At 35.2% G+C, this 23,560-nt stretch overlaps 1 protein-coding gene across 8 annotated transcripts in view; it reads left to right on the forward strand.

Annotated features, from left to right (window-relative positions):
* Positions 1-23,560, forward strand: part of NFIB (nuclear factor I B) — a 236,964-nt gene that overhangs the window by 161,838 nt on the left and 51,566 nt on the right. For all 8 annotated transcript variants that reach the window (XM_059924715.1, XM_059924712.1, XM_059924713.1 and 5 more), the window contains 3 exons: positions 3,008-3,076; positions 9,116-9,236; positions 13,207-13,325. In XM_059924715.1, the coding sequence (XP_059780698.1) occupies positions 3,008-3,076; positions 9,116-9,236; positions 13,207-13,325 (309 nt within the window). The remainder of the gene's footprint in view (positions 1-3,007; positions 3,077-9,115; positions 9,237-13,206; positions 13,326-23,560) is intronic.

The raw sequence follows: 23,560 nt of genomic DNA on the forward strand, positions 1-23,560 counted from the left end.
TGACTGTAATCATCATGCTTTCCCATTTTGCCCAAAAGCTTAAATAAACTCCTCGGCAAACAAGTTCCAGAAAATAACAAGGGTCAGTAGAGTTATCCTTCAATCTTAAGCTATCTTTATCTTCATTGTTATAAAATTATTAAGGTGTTCATTTGTGACCATGTTTCAAAAAGTTGAACTTTACATTTGTCCTGCAAGCGTTTCATAGTTACTGTAATGTGGACGATGAGTTAGTTGTTAAGGGAGATATAGAGATGAAAACCCAGTTACTCCCCCAAATAAGAAGAAACATGAGGCTTGAAAGCAGTTATCTTGGTAAACTTGAATGTGCAAAGTGATATAAAGTAAGAACAAACTAGATGCTATGTGAATACAGAAGAAAGGGATTATTTCTAGGTGGCACAGGAGTTGGGAGGGGAGGGTAGAAAAGCAGATTATGGAGCAGATGGTGGTTGAGCTGGACATTGAAGGCTGAGAGTTGAGCCTGCAGAAAGAGGGCCTTCTGATCAGAGGCAGCTACGTTAGAAAGATATGAGGGCAGGCCTTTACAGAGTACAGTTGGGTAAGGACAGATAATCTTGTCTGATTGGTTAAGCACACAGGCTGTAGTCATGACAAATAAGTTCTCTGTATTTGTCATATATAAAATGTTATGTTTACCACATGTAAAATAAAGTATAATCTATTACGCTTAAAACAACAAAAGCTATAGAAATCTTTGTATACAATGATAACCTATCAAAATTAAAACCATCTTTGTCTCCAGCCACACAAAGGGAGTCAATGTCCTTTTTTTGTCTCGGTGGCTTTTAGCACTTTGTACAATGTCGTCTACCTGGAAATTTCTCAATAATCACTGAAATGAATTCAACCTGGTGAAAACTTAATTGCTGAAGAAGTAGGCGTTTCTTAAAATAGAGCTGCGTCAAGTGGGGGCATTTTGTTATTATCCTCTTAAAAATGTATATCTTTTTCAGAGCAGTGACTTAACATGAGACCTGAGTTTTATCACCAACTGAGATCTCAATTTCTTCTCATTCTTTTGCTATTTCTAAAGAAGGTGGATGGATGGATATACAACAGTGTTCAGACATACACAGCGCCCCTGTTTATTCACAGCAGTGAGGCATATGTGCTAATTGAATGACTTTGTCTTTTCATGCTGTGTATGGTTAAAAAGTGGGCTGGTGGCTTTCTTTCCGGTAAAATTTCTAAATGATGATTTACAAATAAGTTGAGAGTGTCTGGAATTCAGTGTGCATATTTCAGTGTATGGGTGATTGCTGACTCCACAGGCCTGTCCTAACTTACTGGTCACATTTACTCAGCGCCTACTCTGGGTTTTATATTTTTACCTCACTTATTACTTGTAACAATGATGTAAGGTAGGTAATTTTATTATCTCTAATATATAAATGAGGAATCTGAGGTACAAAGAGTCTAAATGTTCCAGGACTATTATTATTATTAATTTAGAATAATTAGTTATTAATTATTAGGATTAATTATTCCAGGATGCCACACTGGCAAACTGTAGTCAGGAGTCAAACCCCAGCTCTTTGACTTGAGTGAGCCATGTTGCTAAACCACCAGGCCTCTATCATCCCTGCACTGAATCTAATCTCTTGGTCAGCGCTAAAGCTTTATGTAACATCCAATTGCCAGTTCTTGGAATTTAGGGTTTTTTCCTGGAAGCATTTTATTTTTTATTTATTTATTTATTTTTATAAATTTATTTATTTATTTATTTTTGGCTGTGTTGGGTCTTCGTTTCTGTGCGAGGGCTTTCTCTAGTTGCGGCAAGCGGGGGCCACTCTTCATCGCGGTGCGCGGGCCTCTCACTATCGTGGCCTCTCTTGTTGCGGAGCACAGGCTCCAGACGCGCAGGCTCAGTAGTTGTGGCTCACGGGCTTAGTTGCTCCGCGGCATGTGGGATCCTCCCAGACCAGGGCTGGAACCCGTGTCCCCCGCATTGGCAGGCAGATTCTTTAACCACTGCGCCACCAGGGAAGCCCCCTGGAAGCATTTTAATTCTGAGGATTTTCACTCTTACTCTCTCCCTGGGGCAGCAGAGAGTAGCCATATCCCTCCCACCTAAGGTGTTCCCCCCTCCCTCCTCACCCTCACTACACGTCCTCCTTCTGGATGAGAACCTGGGGATAAGACTGGTGTTTGTGAGGGTCCCCATCTGCAGTCCTGGACAGAGCTAGACCAGCTAGCAAGCATGTCTGACTTACTCAGGCTCCTGACCCGTGGCCCACGGCTACTGGGGGCCCTGGACCTGGAGGTCACGGGAGGGTCGGGAGGCATTCCTGGAGGTCTGGCTTCACCACCTTCGCCAGAAAAAGGATCCAGTTCTTGAGATGAAGGGAGTCCCAGGGAGTGGCAGCAAGGGTGAGAAAGCAGTGAAATCATGTGAGGTATATTAATGGTGCACAGAAATAGGTCTGTGTAAAGTATTTGCTGTATGTACGGGTTCTGCTTTTGTGTGATTCATGACGGGAGCAAGGGTGGGACTGCTGGTAACAGCAACTCACTTTTTAATCAGGGAAGGATTTGTGAAAGAACAGTGCTTTCAAGAGATCTTTGAAGTAATTCCAACAAGGTGCTAATTGTGGTTGTGGTTTTCCTTTTTCTTTATTTCTTTTTTTTTTTTTTTTTTTTTAATGGTTGGACTTTAGTCTACCAGGTGCTACCGAGCTGAGGGCCCCTGAACCTTCATTCCCTATGCGTGGGCAGTGGCAAATAAAACCATACCAATTGCCCTGTACAATTGGAAAGTTAAAAAATTTTCCTGAGAGATTATTTAGCTTCTAAAGGTTAAACGTTTGTTGAAACAGACCCAGTTTGCATTTTACAAGAGTTTTGCTTTTACAGTTCTTCGTTGTAAGCATACTTGGTTTTTGTTCTAACCTTTGGTTTAAAACACTTGAACAAATTCTAGTGATTAATCATTTATTTGCTTCCTGCTTATGTTGATCTCTTTCATCTTGATGTTTATTTTCAGGATACCTCGAGGATAGTTTTGTAAAATCTGGAGTCTTCAATGTATCAGAACTTGTGAGGGTATCCAGAAGTAAGTAAACTCTTTTCTTATTATTTAACTATACAGTATGATTTAAAATATTTTATATTTGAACCTTAAATACAGTATGAAGAGAACTGTGTATTAGGAGAATTTGAGTTTTAAAATCTCTGACCTTTTGATGAAATCATAAGTGAATATATTTTGTCTGGTTTTCTAAAATATTTGCATTTAAATCAACACTTTCTGTAGTACAAAAATAATTTGCGGTTTGTTCTGCTTGCTGTGTTATTGGTATTCATTTAATTCACTGTTCACTCTGTGACCATAGATGGTCATTTATATCAAAGGAAGTGTGATTAATTAAATGTACTCAGTGTTGTTATGATAACCCACATAAGTTTCCTGTAGATAAGTGCTTTTTCATTTTGCTAACATTTTGGTGAGGGCTTGGAGATGTACAGGATATACACACTAACATGCAGAGTGTAGAGGGATGCAGAAATTAACTTTGCAGATTGTAGCTGGATATAGATAGAAAGCATTGTTATCCAAAACAATGTCCAATTGTTTTCATTGGCCACCTCACCTGAGACACCATTCTTGGCAGGCTGGATGAGAATTTTCTCGAGTTAAGTTCACCTGGCCAGCTAACTAAGCATGGGGGAAGTTTCCTTGATCAACTCTTTTAGTTATTACTGGTGTGTGCGAATATATGTAAGATGCAGTTCTTATCTCATTGATTATGCTGAAGGGGGTGACTCATTTCTACTTGCTCTCTTCTCTGATTTAGCTTATTTATGTAACTTTGAAGGGTGTATTTTCACCTGACATTTTGATAGAGAGTGTCACAGTTTGGAATGATTTATTCAGATGATGTAGGGGCACTCTGGAGCCTGTTTAAGTTGTGTTTTTCACTTGGGTCAAATTCAGAGGTCATGAACAAGAATTATGATGATCCAAAAAGAACAAACAAGAATGAGTTACTAAGGGTAAGTATAGGTAGTGCTTTAGCATGGCGTTGAGTGAAGTAATCTCCAAGGTAGTAGGTGACTCTGTCTTTGGAACTGTAGTTTCTCAAATAGTTCGATTTCTGAAGTGGCTAGTGCAAACAGCCTGTATTTCAGAGATTTCTGTACATGAGCATTTAAGACTTCAGTAGCATGCTTTCTGACGTAATTCTGCAGTGGATAAATGTATGCCCCAAAGACTTCTGCCCTGGGTCTGTTGACTTGGGGGCAATGTAGGAGACCAAATTAATATCCTGTATGCCTGTACCTACAGGGTTCATATTTGCTGGGCAAGAGGATTCTGATGGTCTGCTTCATTTACTTCATTCACCAAGGCGATGAGCCTTGTGTGTTTTTCCTGATCAATATGTGTTGTGCAAAGGCCTCTGATATTTGAACTTTTTTATGTTTATTTTTAATTTGGAAAGGAACATGCCTGACTTACTTACTACTACTTTATTGCATCATGTAAGGAAGGGGGTATTTAAAGGGGTGTGTGTGTGTGTGTGTGTGTGTGTGTGTGTGTGTGTGTGTGTCCCCATACTGCTCTTTAGCAGAGAGGCTATGCTGCTACAGTTATGAGACATTATGAAATTATTTGTTTAAATTTGTACTTTTCTCCATTTTATGATATATTTTCATCCTTCTTATGACAGTAGAGTCGTCTGTCAGAAAATATTATTAGTTCCTCATTATAGGTAACATTATGCTAGATGCTGTAGGAGAGCCACATGAGAACTTTTAAAAGCCCAGATTGATATTTTGAGAAATCTGAATTTGAAACATAAAAATAGATTAAGAAATACCTTTCTAGGGACTTTCCTGGTGGTCCAGTGGTGGAGAATTCACCTTCCAAAGCGGGTGCGCGTTCGATCCCTGGTTCGGGAGCTAAGATCCCACATGCCTTGTGGCCAAAAAACCAAAACATAAAACAGAAGAAATATTGTAACAAATTCAATAAAGACTTTAAAAATGGTCCACATCAAAAAAATCTTTTAAAATAAAATACCTTTCTATAATAGTTCAGAAATGAGGTAAATTTAACATAGACCATTCATTCTTTCTTAATTTATCTTGTCATTTCCTAGAGGTTTTTAAGTTATCTGTTATAACAAACATTACTAATTTGTAATTAGTATATTAATTATCTGTATTCATTCATTAGTTACTTTATTCAGCAAACATTTATTTTCTACTCCATATGTAAATAGGTGTCTCTGAAATGCTTGAGAAGTTATTCTCCTAAGTGTTTTAATATATCCATATTATAATCTTATTTACACAATTGAACTTCATTGTTTATGAAATAAGGGTTTGCTAAGTAAACATCAACTTCAGCGCAACCCTTATGCTGTATATCACAAATTCTGACTTCTTGAGGGTTTACGGTATGTTAATGGTTTCTGTCCTCTGGGGTTTTACTCTCATATGACCCTCTAATGTGCATGTTGACTTTAGCTAATGAAGCTATTCAGTTTTAGGATAGTGATCTTTCTGGTGAATGATATTATCACCATCTTAAAAGTTGATTTAGGATCAGCTTTTGGAGTGAGGAGAACAATAAGAGAGATTAAGGGTTGGCCTCTAACCCTTGGAATCCGAGGTTCTTCTGAGCTTGGTTTCTAAGAGGGTATTGGCAGCCTCTTAAACATGATTTGCAGCCTTCAAGCCCCTTGCTGCTCTCTGGGAGAGGTGCTAACACTGATCTTTGCATCTGATGTAAGTTTTTCCAGAGGCTTTTAAACAGGCACATCTGCCTGGGACTTGCTGTTCTCATGCACTTTGTCATTAGATGAATTTTGTGCCTGTGTGCTGTTTTAGAATCTGGCCATGTTCGTTATTAATCTACTTTAATTTCTGTAATCTCCCATTTAGTGTAAAAATGCACACTGAATTTTACAGTGCTCATGTGTAAATCCGTAGACAAAATGTTTTTGTTCTTGTTTTGCTTAAGCCATGGCTAAAGCTTGATTTTCTGTCTTGTCCCCCACCCCCGCAGTTTTATTGAGATTTAGTTGACATGTAGCACTGTATAATTTTAAGGTGTATAGCATAATGACTTGACTGACGTATGTTGTGAAATGCCACAGTAAGTTTAGTCAACAGCCATCATCTCATACAGATACGAAAAAGAGAGAGAAAACGTTATTTCCTTGTGATGAGAACTCAGGATCTACTCTCTTAACAGCTTTCCTATATATCCTACAGCGGTGTTAATTGTAGTCATCATGTTGTACATTACATCCCCAATACCTATTTATTTTATAACTGGAAGTTTGTACGTTTTGACCCCCTTCCTCCAATTCTCCCTCCCCCCCCCCCAACACCCACCTCTGGTAACCTTTTCTATGAGTTTGGTCTTTTGTTTGTTTAGATTCCACTATTGCTTTCTTGATACTTTGGAAGAATCCTTCTGGAACAAAACTTAGAAAAAAACAAAATTTCCAAAGATTTTTAATTATCATTTCCCTATAAATTATACCTAGTATGCTTACGGTCAAGCAATCTGTGTTGACTATCAAGCCATATGTTTATTAAATAGAAACTACAGATCTTTGCCGAAGTATTGCATGAGCTTAATAAATTGCAAATAGTTGATATAAGATATAACCTGTAAGTTTCCTGTCGGTAACTCAGTTCTTCGAATTGTATCCATCACTGCTGTTGGAAGCCAAACAGATTGCTTACTTTCACTGAGCCCCTCAAATGCCTCCTTCCAGCACATACTCTGCTTTCCAATGTCACATAGAACATGGTTCTAATAATAAACTTTAAAGCATGTGGTTACTGTGGGATTTCTTACCTTGCATTTTTTTTAACCTCTGGTGTATCTCAAGCCACAACAAGCAGCTACATTTTAACTGTCCAAAGAACTCGAGCCGTTAGGCATAGTTGCACATTGAACACTAATATTTTCTGTATAAAATGAGGCTAAAGCATATTATATAATATGAACAACCTAACAGAAGGCAGAAACTCCAGAGTTTTAGAGCTGAGACTAATCTCGTATGTACTGATTAATTTTTAATGGGGAGAGATAATCATTGTATATTCCTTGATTGTTTCTCTACAATAAAGCATGCACCTCCTAATCATATTTTCTTTAAAAATACTTTGTTAGTCTCAGCCTGCCTGAGATATTGAAGTACAATTCAACTGATAGTGAAGTGCAATTGAAGTACGATTCAACAGATAGTGAACACATTTCAAATGTTTATTAAAAATTCTGAGTAAGAAAAATTCCTTGAAAATCGGCTGTCCCTTTGGAATTTTTTACTCAATGTGTGGTTAGTTTGGAGAGAGAGGAAGGTTAAGTAGACTTTGTGTTCTTAGTGTGAATTTCAAGGGCTCCAGAATTTTGCCGCCCCACATAGGATACACTTTCTCTCATTGGAGATCTTGAAGGCCTGATAAAAACAGGTGAAAAAATAGAAACTATTCTTAAGCATTGTCCTTTGACACCAACCTGGCTGGCCTCCATCTTGTATATCATCTCTGCCCATGACCTTGCTCCTGTAGTAATTGCTGTTTAGAGTAACCTCCCTTTAGTACCTTACTTGTCTTCCAAAGCCCTGGGCCAGCTGTGACTTTTCCACAGATTTCTTGGACCATTCAAGCTTGTATCAGATTCTTCTTTCCTTGAAATCCTGTAGCATTTATTGATCATGTCTTTCATTTGGAAGTTTCATTATAAAACGCATTATGCTTGTATCTCTGTGTTTTTCATGAGTATTTTGTTTACCCAACTTGTTGCCCAGTATGTCTTGTTAAGGACGGGAATTATCTTAGACTGTTTTGTGTCCCTTGCAGCACCTGCCAGTAACGGGCACAATATCTTATCGAATGAACAAACCTTCAGCAAATAGGTTCATTTGTACCAGTTCACCAGCTTTGCACGGGTTTTTGAACTGTTTCATCTTTGTTGACCACTCTAGGTTGCCAGGGCAGAATTTCAGGGAAGAAAGCAAGGAAAGAAGGGAATTCACATTTGTTGAATATCCATTATACACTAGGCATGATGCTGGACTTTTATCACTCCTTACCTCATCTCATCCTCAAAATAATCATATGTGATAGGTTATTCTAATTTTCATTTTACAGTTCAGGAAACTGAGGCACATAGCCAATAAGTGGCAGAGGGAGTTAAAACTAAAAGGCTGTCTATCTCCCAAGACCCTACGCATTCTAACACAACATGCTGTCTGACAGATTTATTCAAGATGTCTAGAAACCAATTTTAAAAATTTGAAAAGATGTAATCCATTGTACAACAACCAATATTACATTAAAATTTTCAGTTCTTAATACATCAACAAACTCAAAAAGACTTCTTGATTTATAAAATAATACCTTAAAGTATAAAACTCCATGAGTATATTTTAAATGACTTATGAAGTTGGGCATACAAACTTTTTTAAAAATAAAACATAGCTGTTGAGTAAAACTGTACTCACCATTCATATATGAAACCTGAATATGTATTTTGGAAAAAGAATCTTGACTTTTATTTCATATTTGTCAATTTTACTTATATACCTGTCCTAACACAAGAATTATTTTTATATCAAATAATTATAAATATGATTTCTAATGCATTCTAACATTAATGTTAACATTATTATAAAATAATAATCGCCTTTTGTGAAACTATTCTAATTCGATTTATTTAACAATAATTTGGTTTTTGAGATCTGACTTAGTACAAAGTGCCTTGCTTGATGCTGAACAATAGGCAACATATATTGTTCCCTGTGGCGCATCTAGAGACTAGCGGGGTGACAGGTGTAGTGACGACTAACACAAAGGACTGAGTGAAGAAGCTTGGGCAGTGGGAGTGGGAGAAGGGGTAACCAGTGATGATAGTCAGCATGCCTCAAGTTTCCACACTTGAACATTGGCATCGTGAGGATGTTTGCAAGTCTTAACCAGTGAACGGCTGGTATTAGATTCTTAAGGTAAAGAGAGTTCCCCTCATCCTTGCCCAGAGGCATGGAAAATATTAGATTATCGTGTTTGAATAGAGATGACAACAGTAAATGGCATTCCCAATGTTTGTTGGTGTTGTTGTTTCATTCCTCAGCACCCATAACCCAGGGAACTGGAGTCAACTTCCCAATTGGAGAAATCCCAAGCCAACCATACTATCATGACATGAACTCGGGGGTCAATCTTCAGAGGTCGCTGTCTTCTCCACCAAGCAGGTAACTGCAACAGGAGTTGCTTTTGTTCTCAGTCTGTATGCAAATAGGTAGATAAGTAGACATGCAGATAGATAGGTACGCAGGTAAAGAGAAGGGGGACGTAAAGCAAAGAGTTCAAGATTTTTGCTGATTTTACACAAAGTTTTAATCTTTCCTGGTTAAATTTATTTTGAAATTTGAAAGTTAAATAGTTGTTCAAAGCATTTTAAAAAGTCTTTTTGGGGAGACGAGGGAACTATGAAAATATTAATATTTCTATTCTCTTATATGAAGTTATTATAACTCTATAAGAAATTCTTTTGGTGACTTTAAAAATGATGTTGCCATAGCAAAGATCCCTGGTTTAGGATTGATTCATCCAACTTTTACCCTAATACCATGTCCAAGCTGGGGATAATGAAACATGAAAAATAAAATGTGTCATTTACTTAACCTTAAAAGGCCTTATTCTAGGCAACAGGTTTGCCAAGTTCTTCAATTAGTTGATGTTCTTTGAATAATTTAGTTAACTCTCAGTTACCAGTGAAAGTATTACCTGCTCTGAGATTTGGCCTAACCAGCCTTTGTTGGGGAACAGCTACAGTGAGGTGACTTTGCCTTTTAGTTCTCTGCTGACATTCTCATATTTCTCTCTTGACCTTCTGATTGTAACTTTCAGTCCCACAGGAGTTTAAAAAGAGATCTCCTATTTAAATGAGGGAAAATTAACTTGGCAAGTTGTAGTACATAGGATTTCATGATATGTTCCCCTATCGTTGAATGATAGAAGAGGGCTGAGTGTGAATAAGACAAATAAATATTATAGCTTTATTGGGGTTTTTTGAGTTGGATCTTCAGTATAGGAAGAGCAATCTCATTTCCATAGCCTTAAATATACCCACGATCAGTTAGAAGATCATACGTGAGTTCCAGAGCAAAACATATATTTCACAGTATCAACTGTTAAAAAATTTAAAAATCTGGATAACTATATTCCTATGCTATCCTCAAAAACAAAAATTAATTGCATTTGAATTAATTATGGGGCTATGCACATTTGTTTGTTTATTAACTAAGTTCAATTTGATGTCATTTATGGTCAAACTATATTTTCGTATAGTTAGATTGCATAGCAAGATAATAGGGTTTATTATCATTAAAACTGTCTGTGATATGGTGAAGTGTTAAAAATGCTTTAGTTTTTCTAAATTTAAAATGTGAATAGTAATTTTTATTTTGTCTGGTGGATTGGTATGCTGTCAACACAGATCTTTCCTCATGATCATTCACTATCAGATACTATGTCATTCAAATAAAAAAGATTTAAGAAACATTTCTCTATTATTTCCTTATGAAAATCTTTTCCCCCTCATTTCAAGTTTTCCATACATATTTACAGCTGATTTACAGATGGGAGAATTAGATTAAAGGAGGCTTAAAAAATACATTATAACTTTGGATACCCTACAAAGAAACTAAAGAAACTGTTTACTCTCACTGTGGTTTAGCATGGATAGAAATTGCCATCTTCTACATCATGTTAATACTCTGGGAGTTGTGAGCCAAATATTAATCACAAATGTATCTATGAATATACCCAGACATGCACATGCTTCCAGGATTTGGAAACAGTGTAGTAGAAAGAGCACGGTCTCAGAAGTCAGAAGTCCTTACTTTGTGTCAGACTGCTTCCATTAACGTGCCCCGGTCAATTGATTTTCTCCAAATCTGTCTTCCCACTTCTATGAAAATGGAGGATTGGTTTATGTGTATGGCTTCTAAAGTGAATTACAACTCTGAAATCCTATGACATTAGGTTTATTATCACTGTATAAAGTTCATTCAGAAGATATCTTTTTTACTTTTTATTTCCATAGGTATGAATAAGATTTTTTTTAAGGAAAAAATATCCATTTCTATACTCATAACTTACTGTTTAATAGGGTATTGGTGGAGATGTTTGAAAGCAGTATATCAAGCAATATGGCATGTGACATAGAATAGCTTTGTAATCTCTGCTCTAAATATTCACTTTTCTTAGTAATTGAGATAAAACTATGTTTTCTTTATTAAAATATAATATTTTGAAAGTTATTTTGGTTTGAATTTGGCAATGGCCTGTTTTTCATGGTTGATCTTAAGAATAAAGGATCAATAACCTAAGTTTTTAGGAAAAAAAATCTAAAAACAATAAATGCTGGAAAAGGTGTGGTGAAAAGGGAACCCTCCTACACTGTTGGTGGGAATGTAAATTGATACAACCACTATGGAAAACAGTATGGAGGTTCCTTAAAACACTAAAAATAGAACTACCGTATGACCCAGCAATCCCACTACTGGGTGTATACCCTGAGAAAACCATAATTCAAAAAGAGTCATGGGGCTTCCCTGGTGGCGCAGTGGTTGAGAGTCCGCCTGCCAATGCAGGGGACATGGGTTCGAGCCCTGGTCTGGGAAGATCCCACATGCCACAGAGCAGCTGGGCCCGTGAGCCACAATTACTGAGCCTGCGCATTCTGGAGCCTGTGCTCCGCAACAAGAGAGGCCACGATAGTGAGAGGCCCGCGCACCGCGATGAAGAGTGGCCCCTGCTTGCCACAACTAGAGAAAGCCCTCGCACAGAAACGAAGACCCAACACAGCCATAAATAAATAAATAAATAAATTAAAAAAAAAAAAAAAAAAAAAAAAAAAAAAAAGAGTCATGTACCACAATGTTCAATGCAGCACTATTTACAATAGCCAGGACATGGAACCAAGCTAAATGTCCATCGACAGATGAATGAATAAAGAAGATGTGGCACATGTATACAATGGAATATTACTCAGCCATAAAAAGAAACGAAATTGAGTTATTTGTAGTGAGGTGGACGGACCTAGAGTCTGTGATACAGAGTGAAGTAAGTCAGAAAGAGAAAAGCAAATACCATATGCTAACACACATATATGGAATCTAAAAAAAAAAAAAAAAAAGGTTCTGATGAACCTAGTTGCAGGGCAGGAATAAAGATGTAGACAGAGAATGGACTTGAGGACACAGGGTGGGAGGGGGAAGCTGGGGTGAAGTGAGAGTAGCGTTGACGTATATGCACTACCGAATGTAAAATAGTTAGCTAGTGGGAAGCAGCAGCATGATCTCCCTTTGCTTTGCAATGACCTAGAGAGGTGGGATAGGGAGGATGGGAGGGAGGCCCACAAGGGAGGGGATATGGGGACATATGTATGCATATAGCTGATTCACTTTGTTGTACAACAGAAAGTAACACAGTATTGTGAAGCAATTATACTCCAATAAAGATCTATTTAAAAAAAAAGGATATATGAAATAGTTTATAATCAGTAAAGTACTATAAAATTTTTAATATTATTAAATATAGGGTTGCTACTAATAATTACTATCTTATAAGTGTCTTGTAAATGCCAGCCACTAAATGCATGAGCTTTACATTTAATAACTCATTTAATCCTCTCAACCACTCCCCTTTTTATTATTTCCATTTTACAGATGATTAAACTGAGTTTAGGAAGGTTAAGGAGTTTACTTATCTTTGAATTGATATGAAGGGATTACATTTTTAATGACAAGTGCTGTACGAATGAACGTTATTCATATTGATAATAATTATGAGTCAGGTACAATCAATAACAATTTTTAAATCAGTATACCTATCACATTAAGAATTCACTTTTTAGTACTGAAAATAGTATTCTACTACTGGAAATGTATTTCAACATGTAAATATAATAAAAACCATATTTGTTAGGCAGGTACAGTTCTGATATGTTATAATAAATGATACGTACAACTAGAAATGTCTGCTACTCCTATTGATGTCTTGAATACTCACCATTATTTCAAAATGGTTCTGAGATACTGTTACTTGTGTTTGTGGAAATTTCCACAGTAAGAATATTCTCAGATTATGTATTTTCAGATGCTACGCATCTTTCTAGAAATCCCATTAACGTTAACTATTGTCATATTTTAACAGCAAAAGACCCAAAACTATATCCATAGATGAAAATATGGAACCAAGTCCTACAGGAGACTTTTATCCCTCTCCGAATTCACCAGCTGCTGGAAGTCGAACATGGCATGAAAGAGATCAAGGTGAGTAATAAGGCGTTGCGTCTAGGAACAGTAGAGTAAAATGTCAGCTCCTTTCATAAATTTCATTTAGTCAAAATTTCATAATTGAATCAATATGGATTATATTTTTTTCATGAAATGATTGCAATAAAATTATATTAAAGGTCATGTACTGGTCAGATCTTGTTAAAGTTAAGTTACAAAATTCCCATATTTTTATGTGTTTATTAAACTTTTTTTTTTAGACAAAATGATCTTTTAGAACCCTCAGTGTGTGTGTGAGTGACGATGACCTGACTACATTAGTTGGCTGGATTGTAGCAGAAGCACAAGTTCTGATTCAGTCAAATCAATTTGCTCCTCTTAATGGGGTATTTTAAGGAGGAGCCAAGCTTTAAGCGGTTCGCAGGTGCTAGTTACTGAAAGTTCCCATTTAAAGGAAACCATACTTCCTTTTGGAAGTAGGTACAACATGAACAATAAATAAAAGTGTAATGTAAGACACTTGGTGTCTGAGTCAATCTAGTTATTCTATCTAGATAAAACTATAACCCAGTTCTAGGGCAGCTCTAGGGAAAAATATAACCTTAAGGAATAGGTATTATTTGACTCTCTGAATTCATACTTTGCTCTTTTTCATTCTTAAAAATCTATTGGATTAAATATATTTCATCGGACATACTCATGCCTTTTTGCCACAGAAGGAGATGATTAAACATGGAAACAAAGATTAGCTAACAATTTTTGTTGGTATGTGTGCAAATATGACTTATATCAGCAGCACAAAATGTACTTGAAAATTCTTTTAAATAAAATTCTCCATTTTCTTAAAAATGTAAAAAAAAAGAGCTCATTATCAGTGTTTTTCAGCCCATGACTTGGGCGTGTGTATCTGAGGGTTGAGGAGCTGCATGTCCAGTAATCTCAGGAGACCAAATAGCTCTGAAGCTTAGCAGTTAAAGCCAAAGTTCAGGACTCCTTTTCTGCTGTTCCGTGTTTTCCTACCGAGGGCCATAGCATTTAAAGAATGGTGAAACATCTTCATGGAGGAATTGACATTGAGTCAGGTGGGTCTCCTTTAGCATGCTGAGATTTTTAACTAGTAAAGAAGGGGACAACGTGGGCACAGACAAAAGCACAGGCAAGCATTGAGGTGGGGAAGTAAGTTTTTGAATGGCCATGTATGAGCCCTGTGGTGGGAGGCTGTGTGTGTGGATGGAAATAAAGGGAGATCGTTTTAAGGAAGGATTTGAAAATCAGCTGGAGAGTTTGGGCTCTGAGATCTTACTCCACCTCCCCAATCTATTCTTTAGACAGAACCATCTTTTAAAACATAATAATGTCATATCACTCCCCTACTTCAGTCACGTCCTGCTCCTCTTAGGAGAAAATCAGAGTTCCTTCCTATGATCCACAGACCTTTTTCTTGTCCTCTGGCCTCTTGACCACTGCTCCAGCCTCAGAAGGGGCCATCTGCTTCCTTCTTGCACTTGAGCCTACTGCTTTGTTTAGATTGGAAATGCAATACCCAAGACCTTCATATAAGCCATGCCCTCTGGAGGGCTCCTCTTCTGTCTCTTCGTCTGGCAAATTCTTGGTCAATTTTCAGGTCCCAGCCTAAACTGAGGAATTTCAATCTAAAACAGGTCTTTACCTCTTGACACCTTGTATTGTTCCTTCATTGTGCTTATAATACTTAGTTCCGTATTTGTTTATGGGATTAATTGTCTAAATCTGTAGATACTATGAGGGCAGGGACTTTATCTGTTTGGCTACTGTGTAACCAGCGCCTGGGAACCATGCACAACACTTAGTGCTTAGTAGGGGCAAATAAATATTTGTTGGCTACATGAACCATTGATAGGCAGAACACCAGTTTCATTAGCAAAGGCAGGAAATAACAAGGACTTAACCAGACTTGCAGAAGTAAGAATAAAAACAAAACCCTCACCCCTTTATATTTTATTGCTTGTTTTACTGACATTGTCAGCTTTTTCTAAACAAAGCCATATTTTCCTCATCAGAAAATTGTTCTGGAAAAGATTCTAATGGTAATAACGATAACATTATGAATGTGTGGCAATGGATGTGTTGTGCAGAAGTGTAGGTGTTCTTTATTATAGAGAGTGTCACTCTGTAAGAATTGATTCCTCTTTCAGCCTATTGAATAAAGCCAATCTCAAATCATATTATAAAACATTTTTGAAAAGTAGAAGGGAAACTGTCATTCTTTTCTTTTTGTAAAATTGTTGTATTGTCTTGGTGATTTTCTTTTGTCAAGATGACTGGAATTATTGGAGAAGTCTGTAAAGGCATATTAAGAGTAAGAGAGAATGATCCATTTTCATGTGTGCTTAGAAAAAAAAGTCTGTCACTTTAATTCTGAAGACTGAAGATTTTGTAATGTGCACAGGAAGCCCTTGTGGGAAGAAGACTTCAACTACAGTGAAAACATGAGGGCAGGACAGTACTATCTTTATAAATTTGCTAAGCCAAATGCAGTCCTTTTGTTTGATGAAAACTGCTTTCTTTAAACTTGCAAAGTAAAATGCCCATCGTTGTTCTTGTCTATCTTCAAATGTTCTTTAGACTTACTTGCCTGTCATGAAGGGAGTTTTCTAAAGGGCATATTGAGTACCACTCGATACTGTAATCACTTTAGTACATGTCTAAAAATCCCTGCGCTAATTGTATGCAATAACTACTTACCGGTTGCTTAAAATATATTTGTGCTTATAATTGGCAGAAATGTTTAAAATTCACTGTGAATTATTTCCTGGGTCTGCCTTAGTTATTTGTGTTAACTTTGCATTAACATCTACTCTTACCATAACCCTTAACAAAACTGAGTGAATTATGCGAATCAAAAATAACAAAATTATGGACAGTATGTGGCATTGCACCTTCCCTTATAATAATCTGAACCACAAACCTAAACCTTTGAGATTTATTCCAAGTAGGCAAAAATAAAGGATATAGTGTAACTAAATGATTATACTCATTTCATTTTAAAAATTAGGCAAAATTTTAATACAAAATCTAGATTCATGCAATGACAAATATTCCTATATTTTAATAATTTAATGAAAAAAGTGTTTTTATTTTAGCATACTATAGACATAATTATATCTTTATGTCTTTTCAAAGCACAAAAAAGTTAGAATTTCCTGGACATAAAAGAGTTGTAATTTTAATTTTGTAGAATATAGACATGAACATTTTCAAACTGAACACTGCTTAATAGGGTTAAACATTTCGTAGGAATCTTTATAATTTGCTTAAATTTCTTCTGATAAATCGTGATAGAAATTAAATTTGTTAGAATCTATATTACATAATGTTTATGTTTTAACTTTATATTCTTTTATACATAAAGGAAGAAAAAAGAAAACTGGGCCAGTAAGAAAGGGATATACAGCAGCTGTTACATTCTTTCCTAGATTCTAGAATATTTTTTTCTTGCTTAGTCTCTTTTATGAATTCCCTAGTCTTAAACCTCGTGACTGGTTCTACCTCTATTGAAAACTTTGTTTTTTGGATAGTGCTTTCCATCATTTTAATGGTTAAATTAATAGAACCAGGATAGCTTATCAATTTGCATGTTGAAAATTTCTTTTATTATTCTAATACTTACCTCACAAAATATTCCCTCTGAGAGCTTGTCTACCTTAAATTTTTTCCCACCTGAGCCAGTTCACAGACTAAATTCCTCATTGATATAATTCTCTTGAAATCATTACAGTAGTCCTTTGTAACTTCTGATGTAAGAGGAAAAATAGAGGCAGGTCTTGGTTTTTCCTCTAATTTAAGTTACTTTCTTGGGACTAAAGCTTGTAGTATTTTCGTGGCCAGAAATTTAACAAACTAGTAATTGGTATGCTTGAACATTTGAAACAATTCTTTGTATCACTCTGTCTCTGCCATTCTAATAGTCGCTGATCCGTCTAAGCCTGAATATAAAGCTCCTAAAACGCTATTTAACAGACGTTTAGTGATATGGTAAATATATTTGTAATATACAGCTGGGCTTTCTAAATGGAAAATTTAACAGCTTCTTAGTCTAATGAGTATTTAAACAACTTGTAATCTTAGATAAAATGTAAATTCAGAAAGACTTTTAATGCAGTAAAATTTTATTAGTTCCTACACATTTAGAATTTGAGATAATTGAACTAAATTAACATTTATCAAATGCCTATTATTTGCCAGGACTTTTCTAGGCATTGGGCACATAAATATGAATAAATTAAATTTCCAGCCCTTGACCTGCTGAACAGAAATACAAATTTTTATTATTTATGAAAACAGTTTCTTCACAGAGAATAAATAATGTAAATCAGGTTATGAGGGGACTATCTCCATGCCCAACTTACTTTTAAGCATTATGAGAAATAAATCTTTACACAAAAATCAATAAATTGGTATATTAGCAAAAACTAGCACTACTTAGAGGTGTATTGGTATGTAATTACAATTTTAAGAGTAGTTTAAAAATTTATACTGGACTCTCAAATAGCAGTATTTAGGCATCACATTCTGGTTGCTATAGGTACCAGAAAAAAGCACTATTTAAAAAAATTTACAGTTCTGTTGTACAGAGAAGTCTTCAGCTAGTTTTTCTGAAGTTTTAATACATTTCCAAGACCTAGAGATTTATTTGTGATAAATTTGCAAATGTTCTCATTAGTAATAGAGTCTTATATGTTGTGCTCAATTTTAATTTGCACTTTATAGAGTTCTGTAAGGATATGGTTTTAAATAAATAATGAATTAAGCCAAAGGGCTCAAGGGAACACTGGGGGCTAAAGAGTAATAATGCCAGCTTAGTATCATGCATTTAATCAAGTATAGGAAATAAATAACAATCAATAGAGTTTGGTGACACTGATAGAACCAGAATCAGAGACCAGCCTTTCGTAAGTTTAAAAAAATATTAATAGATATGCTAGATACAAGAGCATTCAACTAAGTTTGGAAATTTTTATTTAAACAAAAATTTAAACTTTTTTATTCATAAATGAGTTTGTAGAATATTTAATATACTACTGTGTGCTGTGAATGTGAATATCCATGAGTGGATATTGACTGAATATGTTTATTAAGTTTGCGACTTCAGAACCTTTTTTCCCCCATCTAAGAATCTATAGGGAGATTTAGTCCTACATTCAAACCTTGGAAAACAGTGCTCTAGCCCAAACTACAGTCTGACAAATGATAAACTCTCAAGGTTCTTCTAGCTGTAGAAGTTGGGTGAATGAGCAGCTTTCACAAATAGTTGAGTAACTACTGACATTAAATGAAGTCCTGGAAAATGGCAAGGAAACAGCTTAGTAATCTCCTGGAAGAATGTTTAAGCTCCCTTTGGGGACCAGATAGAACACCAGCAATTCCTTACATTCCTAGAGTTTGTATCACAAGGATTAAATATCAAATGTTCAAATATCAAATTTTGAACCAGACAGAATCAAAGATACAAGCGCTTTTGATGGATACGTGTGAAGAGATGGCTTCAATTTAATGTTTAAGTACAATTTTTAAGCTTTTTTGTTTAGCTTATTATTAAAAGAATATCAAAAATCAAGAACTTACAGTTCTTACAGAACTTGCAATGACTCTCCATATATTATGTCATCGGAGGGCAAACTCTGGGGATGCCTTCATCATAGTGTATTTCATTCTCTTCCGCTACACTGCTGTAGTTGAAAAATCACATTATGAACATCTTTCAAACAGAAAGGAAGACAATACGTTGTTGGTGAAGGCTTTCATCAGAATTCCTTACATTGCCTACTAATTAACAGATGTTTGTGCTCTTTTCATGTGTTCTCATCAGGAGGAGCATTTTGGATGGGACGCAACTTGTGTACATGCTAGAAGGGACAATACTACTTACTAGGGGAAAGTGATACTCATATTTCTGTCTTCTGGAGCCTTAATGATTTGAAAATACAGCATTTTGTAGAAAAACCATCATGGATAATCAGTTTGAAAAAAATAGCAACTTGCTATGTGACACTGGCTCTCTAGATTGGTAGAACACAGTCTAAATTAGGAAAGTGGAAAATCCATGGGAGACAGTGTGCTTCGTTATCCTAGTGAACCATGAAAAGTTTCTTAGAGTGGTAAAAGGTTTTATTTCAAATCCATTTACACATTAATTTCCTATTTAAGTTTATTTTGAAGTAGTTTGGAAAGCCAGTTTCTTTTGAGTTATTATACCACCAATATCATATACAATAAGAAGTTGATTTTTCAGGGATAGAACACAGATTATTAGAAGCCTTAGGGGAGACATAGTTCAAGCTCCTTATCTGACAGGTAAGCAATCTAAGAATCAGAGAGGCTGTCTCATCCATAGTGTCCAGATAATTAAGAGCAGAGCCTAGGTCTTCTTTTTCAAAGGCTGATTTTTTTTTTTTTTTTTTTTGTATTTTTCTGTTATCCTGCAACCCACCTAGGGAATCAATATATAAACTTACCTCCATAGGGAGAAATGGACTAGGAGAATTTGAACACTGCTTAACAAGTCTTGGCAGGCGGACAGTTCTAGGGAGCTTCATGGAAGATTCTCTTAGACCTTGTAGAACTAGAATAAGTGTAGAGGTGAATTTATGAGTTTTCAGGTTCTGAAAGAATTGTCATAACAAAATTTTGAGATGGTAAAATGTATATCTTCTTTTTTAAAATATCAACCTCTTAATATTTGTGCCATGATTAAGTTTTTGAACTAAAAAAAAAAAGGGAGATATGAGTACTTTTGATGGATAAATGTGGAGAAGAGCTGGTTTGGATGGAATGTTTAAGCACAATATTTAAAGTTTTAAAAAGCTTTTTGTTATAGAGAATGTCAAAAATAGAAAGAATCATAAAGTGAACTTCCATGTACCGTTTTTCAGCTTTAACTGTTATCAATATTTTGCCCATCTTGTTTCTTTCAATATCTTCCAGTTTTTTAAGTATTTTAAAGTAAATCCCAGATAATGTGTCATTTTACTTATAAATACTTAAGTTTCTAATAGACAATGATTTTTATTTTTAATACAACCCAATACCATTATTAATTTAACAAATATAACAATAATTCCTTAATATATATATACTGTATAACCCATGTGCAAATTCCCCAGAATATCATATAGGTTGTTTTGTTTAAATGAAGGTCCCAAACAGATCCAATACCATATTTGTATTTTCAACTTGTCTTTAACCTATAATAGTCCTATTAACTATTTTTATATTTACTCACTTTTGTATATCATTTATTTGTTGAATAAACCACATAAATTTAAATCTTTTCGTTCAACAAATACATTTAAACTGAGGAAAACCAGACCCTCCTGCCATTTGTGGCTACCATTTATTGAGCACTTACTCCTTTTCAGGATTGAGCTAAGACTTTACATATATCTTTCTTTTCAATCCTATTTAAAAACAAACAAACGTTTTACAGCTCATTAAGCTCATCACTACAGTGGTTAAGAAATTTGACATAGATACACAGATAAGTAGCAAAGATAGAATGGGAGCCCTTGTCTCTTCCCCTTCAGAATCCATGCTCATTATTACTATATATACTGCCTTCCAAAGAAGTCATTGTCATGCTGTGTTCATAGTTTTGCAAACTAGTTACAAAACCTCTATGAGAGTTGTTTTTTTTCCTGACACATATGAAACTTTACTACAAATAAATACATATAATAGCAGAAGAGTTCACAGACTCCAGGGATTCATGAGTGCAGTCCTTGGGCTGGACTCAGGTTAAGAATCTCTTTTCCTTTTAATAATAAGATGTTGTTAATAAATAATCCTAAAGTCTAGAATGTCTTTAGTTGAGGTGTGTGACGTACATTCAGTTTAAACTGAGCTATGTGTGTCAAAATATAAAAATTATATATTTATATAATATAAATAAATAGCGGTATGGCCTTAGACAAAACACTTAATGTCAGTAAACTGAGTTTTCTCATCTGTGAGATAAAGTTGGATGGTAAGGTTCCTTTGTGTTCTAATGTTCTGGATTTTAAATTAATTGAAGTCAGAGTACTTACAGATCTTTAATACTTGAGTCTTTGAGCTTTCATTAACATGAATCTTTTTGAAGACTCTGAACATTTTCCATTTCCTAAATTATTTTTTAGATGTTTATTTTAAATGCTCTTGTTGAATAACTTGAAAATTGGCTGTTTAGGTGCTTGGAGGCCTCATATGTTTTGCCTTATACCTGAGGAATGTGCAGTTCTTACAAATACAAGCCCTGTCCTGCACCATTCTGGTACAACAAATGATTGAGAGAGATTGAGTTATTATAACAGAACATTGTTATGGGATCTGTGTCTCCTCCTTTGAAAATAAATGACTCAGCCAGACGGCAACATTTATATTTTCTCTAAATGACTAGGGATATAGCAATAGGAGACCATTATCCTGTGACAATATTCTGTTTCATTGACATTATCTCACAAATGTAATTGGTCCATTACTAAATAGAGGTTTTGTTACTGATCAATTTCACGTGATTTCTAAAACCATTAAGATAATAAATATGCCATCATAGTAATTTCATTCACAGGATGTTCTTTTTTTCTTCATTTACATTTGTTAAAGGAGAAATATAGATTTAGACTGAACTTAAAAACTACAACTTATACCAGTTTTGACTACTTTTCCATTAAAAGAAACGGAATATTGTGCAGAGTAATCATATTTGCATTGAGCTGCCAAAGTGACGACCTTAAAATTTTCGTGAATTTTTTTGTCTGCTACACTAAACCACATCAAATCATAATTGTTCCTAAGCAATTAGTTTACTACCTAAGTTTAATGATTTTATTTGAAATAAGTTCCAGATCATTTCCAGGACTTTCCTGTAAATCCACTAAAGTAACACATCAGTAGAATCAACCCTAACCATTACCAGCATGTATAATAACAGCATTAGTAACAACCTAAACCTTGAGATGTCTTGTAGCATAAATGTTGCTAAATGCATGGCTTTTCCCCAAATGTTCTCTAAAAAGTCATCTGTAATCTTGTTAAATTAGAACTCTTCCAGTATCTTTCTGACTTTTACAGTTAAGGTTACAGTATTGATTTTATTTTATAGTCCATGGCTCTCAGATGCTTAACACTAATAAGCCTCTATAGCCAAGAGGTTCTCCCCAGAGGCAACTATTTGGCGAATAGCAACTATTTACCTATGCCAATATTTAATAAGCATCTAAAATATACTCCAAATCTTGCATAATTGTTTGGTGCTTTTCCTCCTTTCAAATTAGATTTTCTGACATTACTCAAGATACTTTATCATCGTCTGTCTGTTGAAATGAAATTGCTTAATGGACAAAAGTATTTTGAAGTGTTTTTTAAAAATAAGTTTTCATTTATTCAGTATTCACTCTTTTAGCATTGTTCTTCATTATTCAAGGCTTTTTTTTTTTTTAACGTCTCAGGAAGGTGTTCGTGAGCTTCAAAGGGGTTTGAGCTTTAACTTGGTATTGGGTGTTGGTGTAGCCTGGAGTCTTTTTTTTAAATAGAGCTGTGATAAACAGAGACTTGTAGAAACATGCTACTTACAGGCTTGGGTTGGAATATACTATATAGAGAGACTTAAATTATCACAAAAGGTTTCAAATTGCTCAAGGATGTAGTAATATGCTTGTGTAGTTAAGATTAAATAACTCAGAGATTAAAGTAAGAATTTTCATATATTTAACATGAAGACTACCATATTTTCTGTTTTCTCCTTTGAAAAAGAACTGATTTCCTTAAAAGAAAAAAAAATTGAGAAATCTAATTGAAGATGACATCTTATCTCTTCTTAATGTAGTTTGCCGATTTTCCAAAGTTATTTTAGAGTGTGATAAATATATATATATGGAGATACTTTCTTAACATGGCAGCTAATTATTTTTTGAATCATCTGGCATCATCATCAAACTACTGTAGTGGGATTAAGTCCATATGTCTTGTCATAACATTCAGAGCTTTTTGTTAACTTGGAGTGTGTAGGAAGGACTTATTCACATTTGCCACAGAATCATAAAATTTTACATCTAGAAGACTCCTTAGAAACAGATATTCAGATATTTCTTTTCAATTGTATTCTCAAAAATATATTGTTTTGCCTTTAGCCAACTAAATTGCAAACGTTACATTGAAGCGTTTCATTTTACATTTTTGTAGCATCCAATATCTAAGACCAGTGAGGCATTTCCTTCTTAAAGCGTAATGTCTGGCTCAGTATCAAGATCCGGTGT

This window comes from Balaenoptera ricei, chromosome 6 (assembly GCF_028023285.1).
Source record: "Balaenoptera ricei isolate mBalRic1 chromosome 6, mBalRic1.hap2, whole genome shotgun sequence".
Lineage (NCBI taxonomy): Eukaryota > Metazoa > Chordata > Mammalia > Artiodactyla > Balaenopteridae > Balaenoptera > Balaenoptera ricei.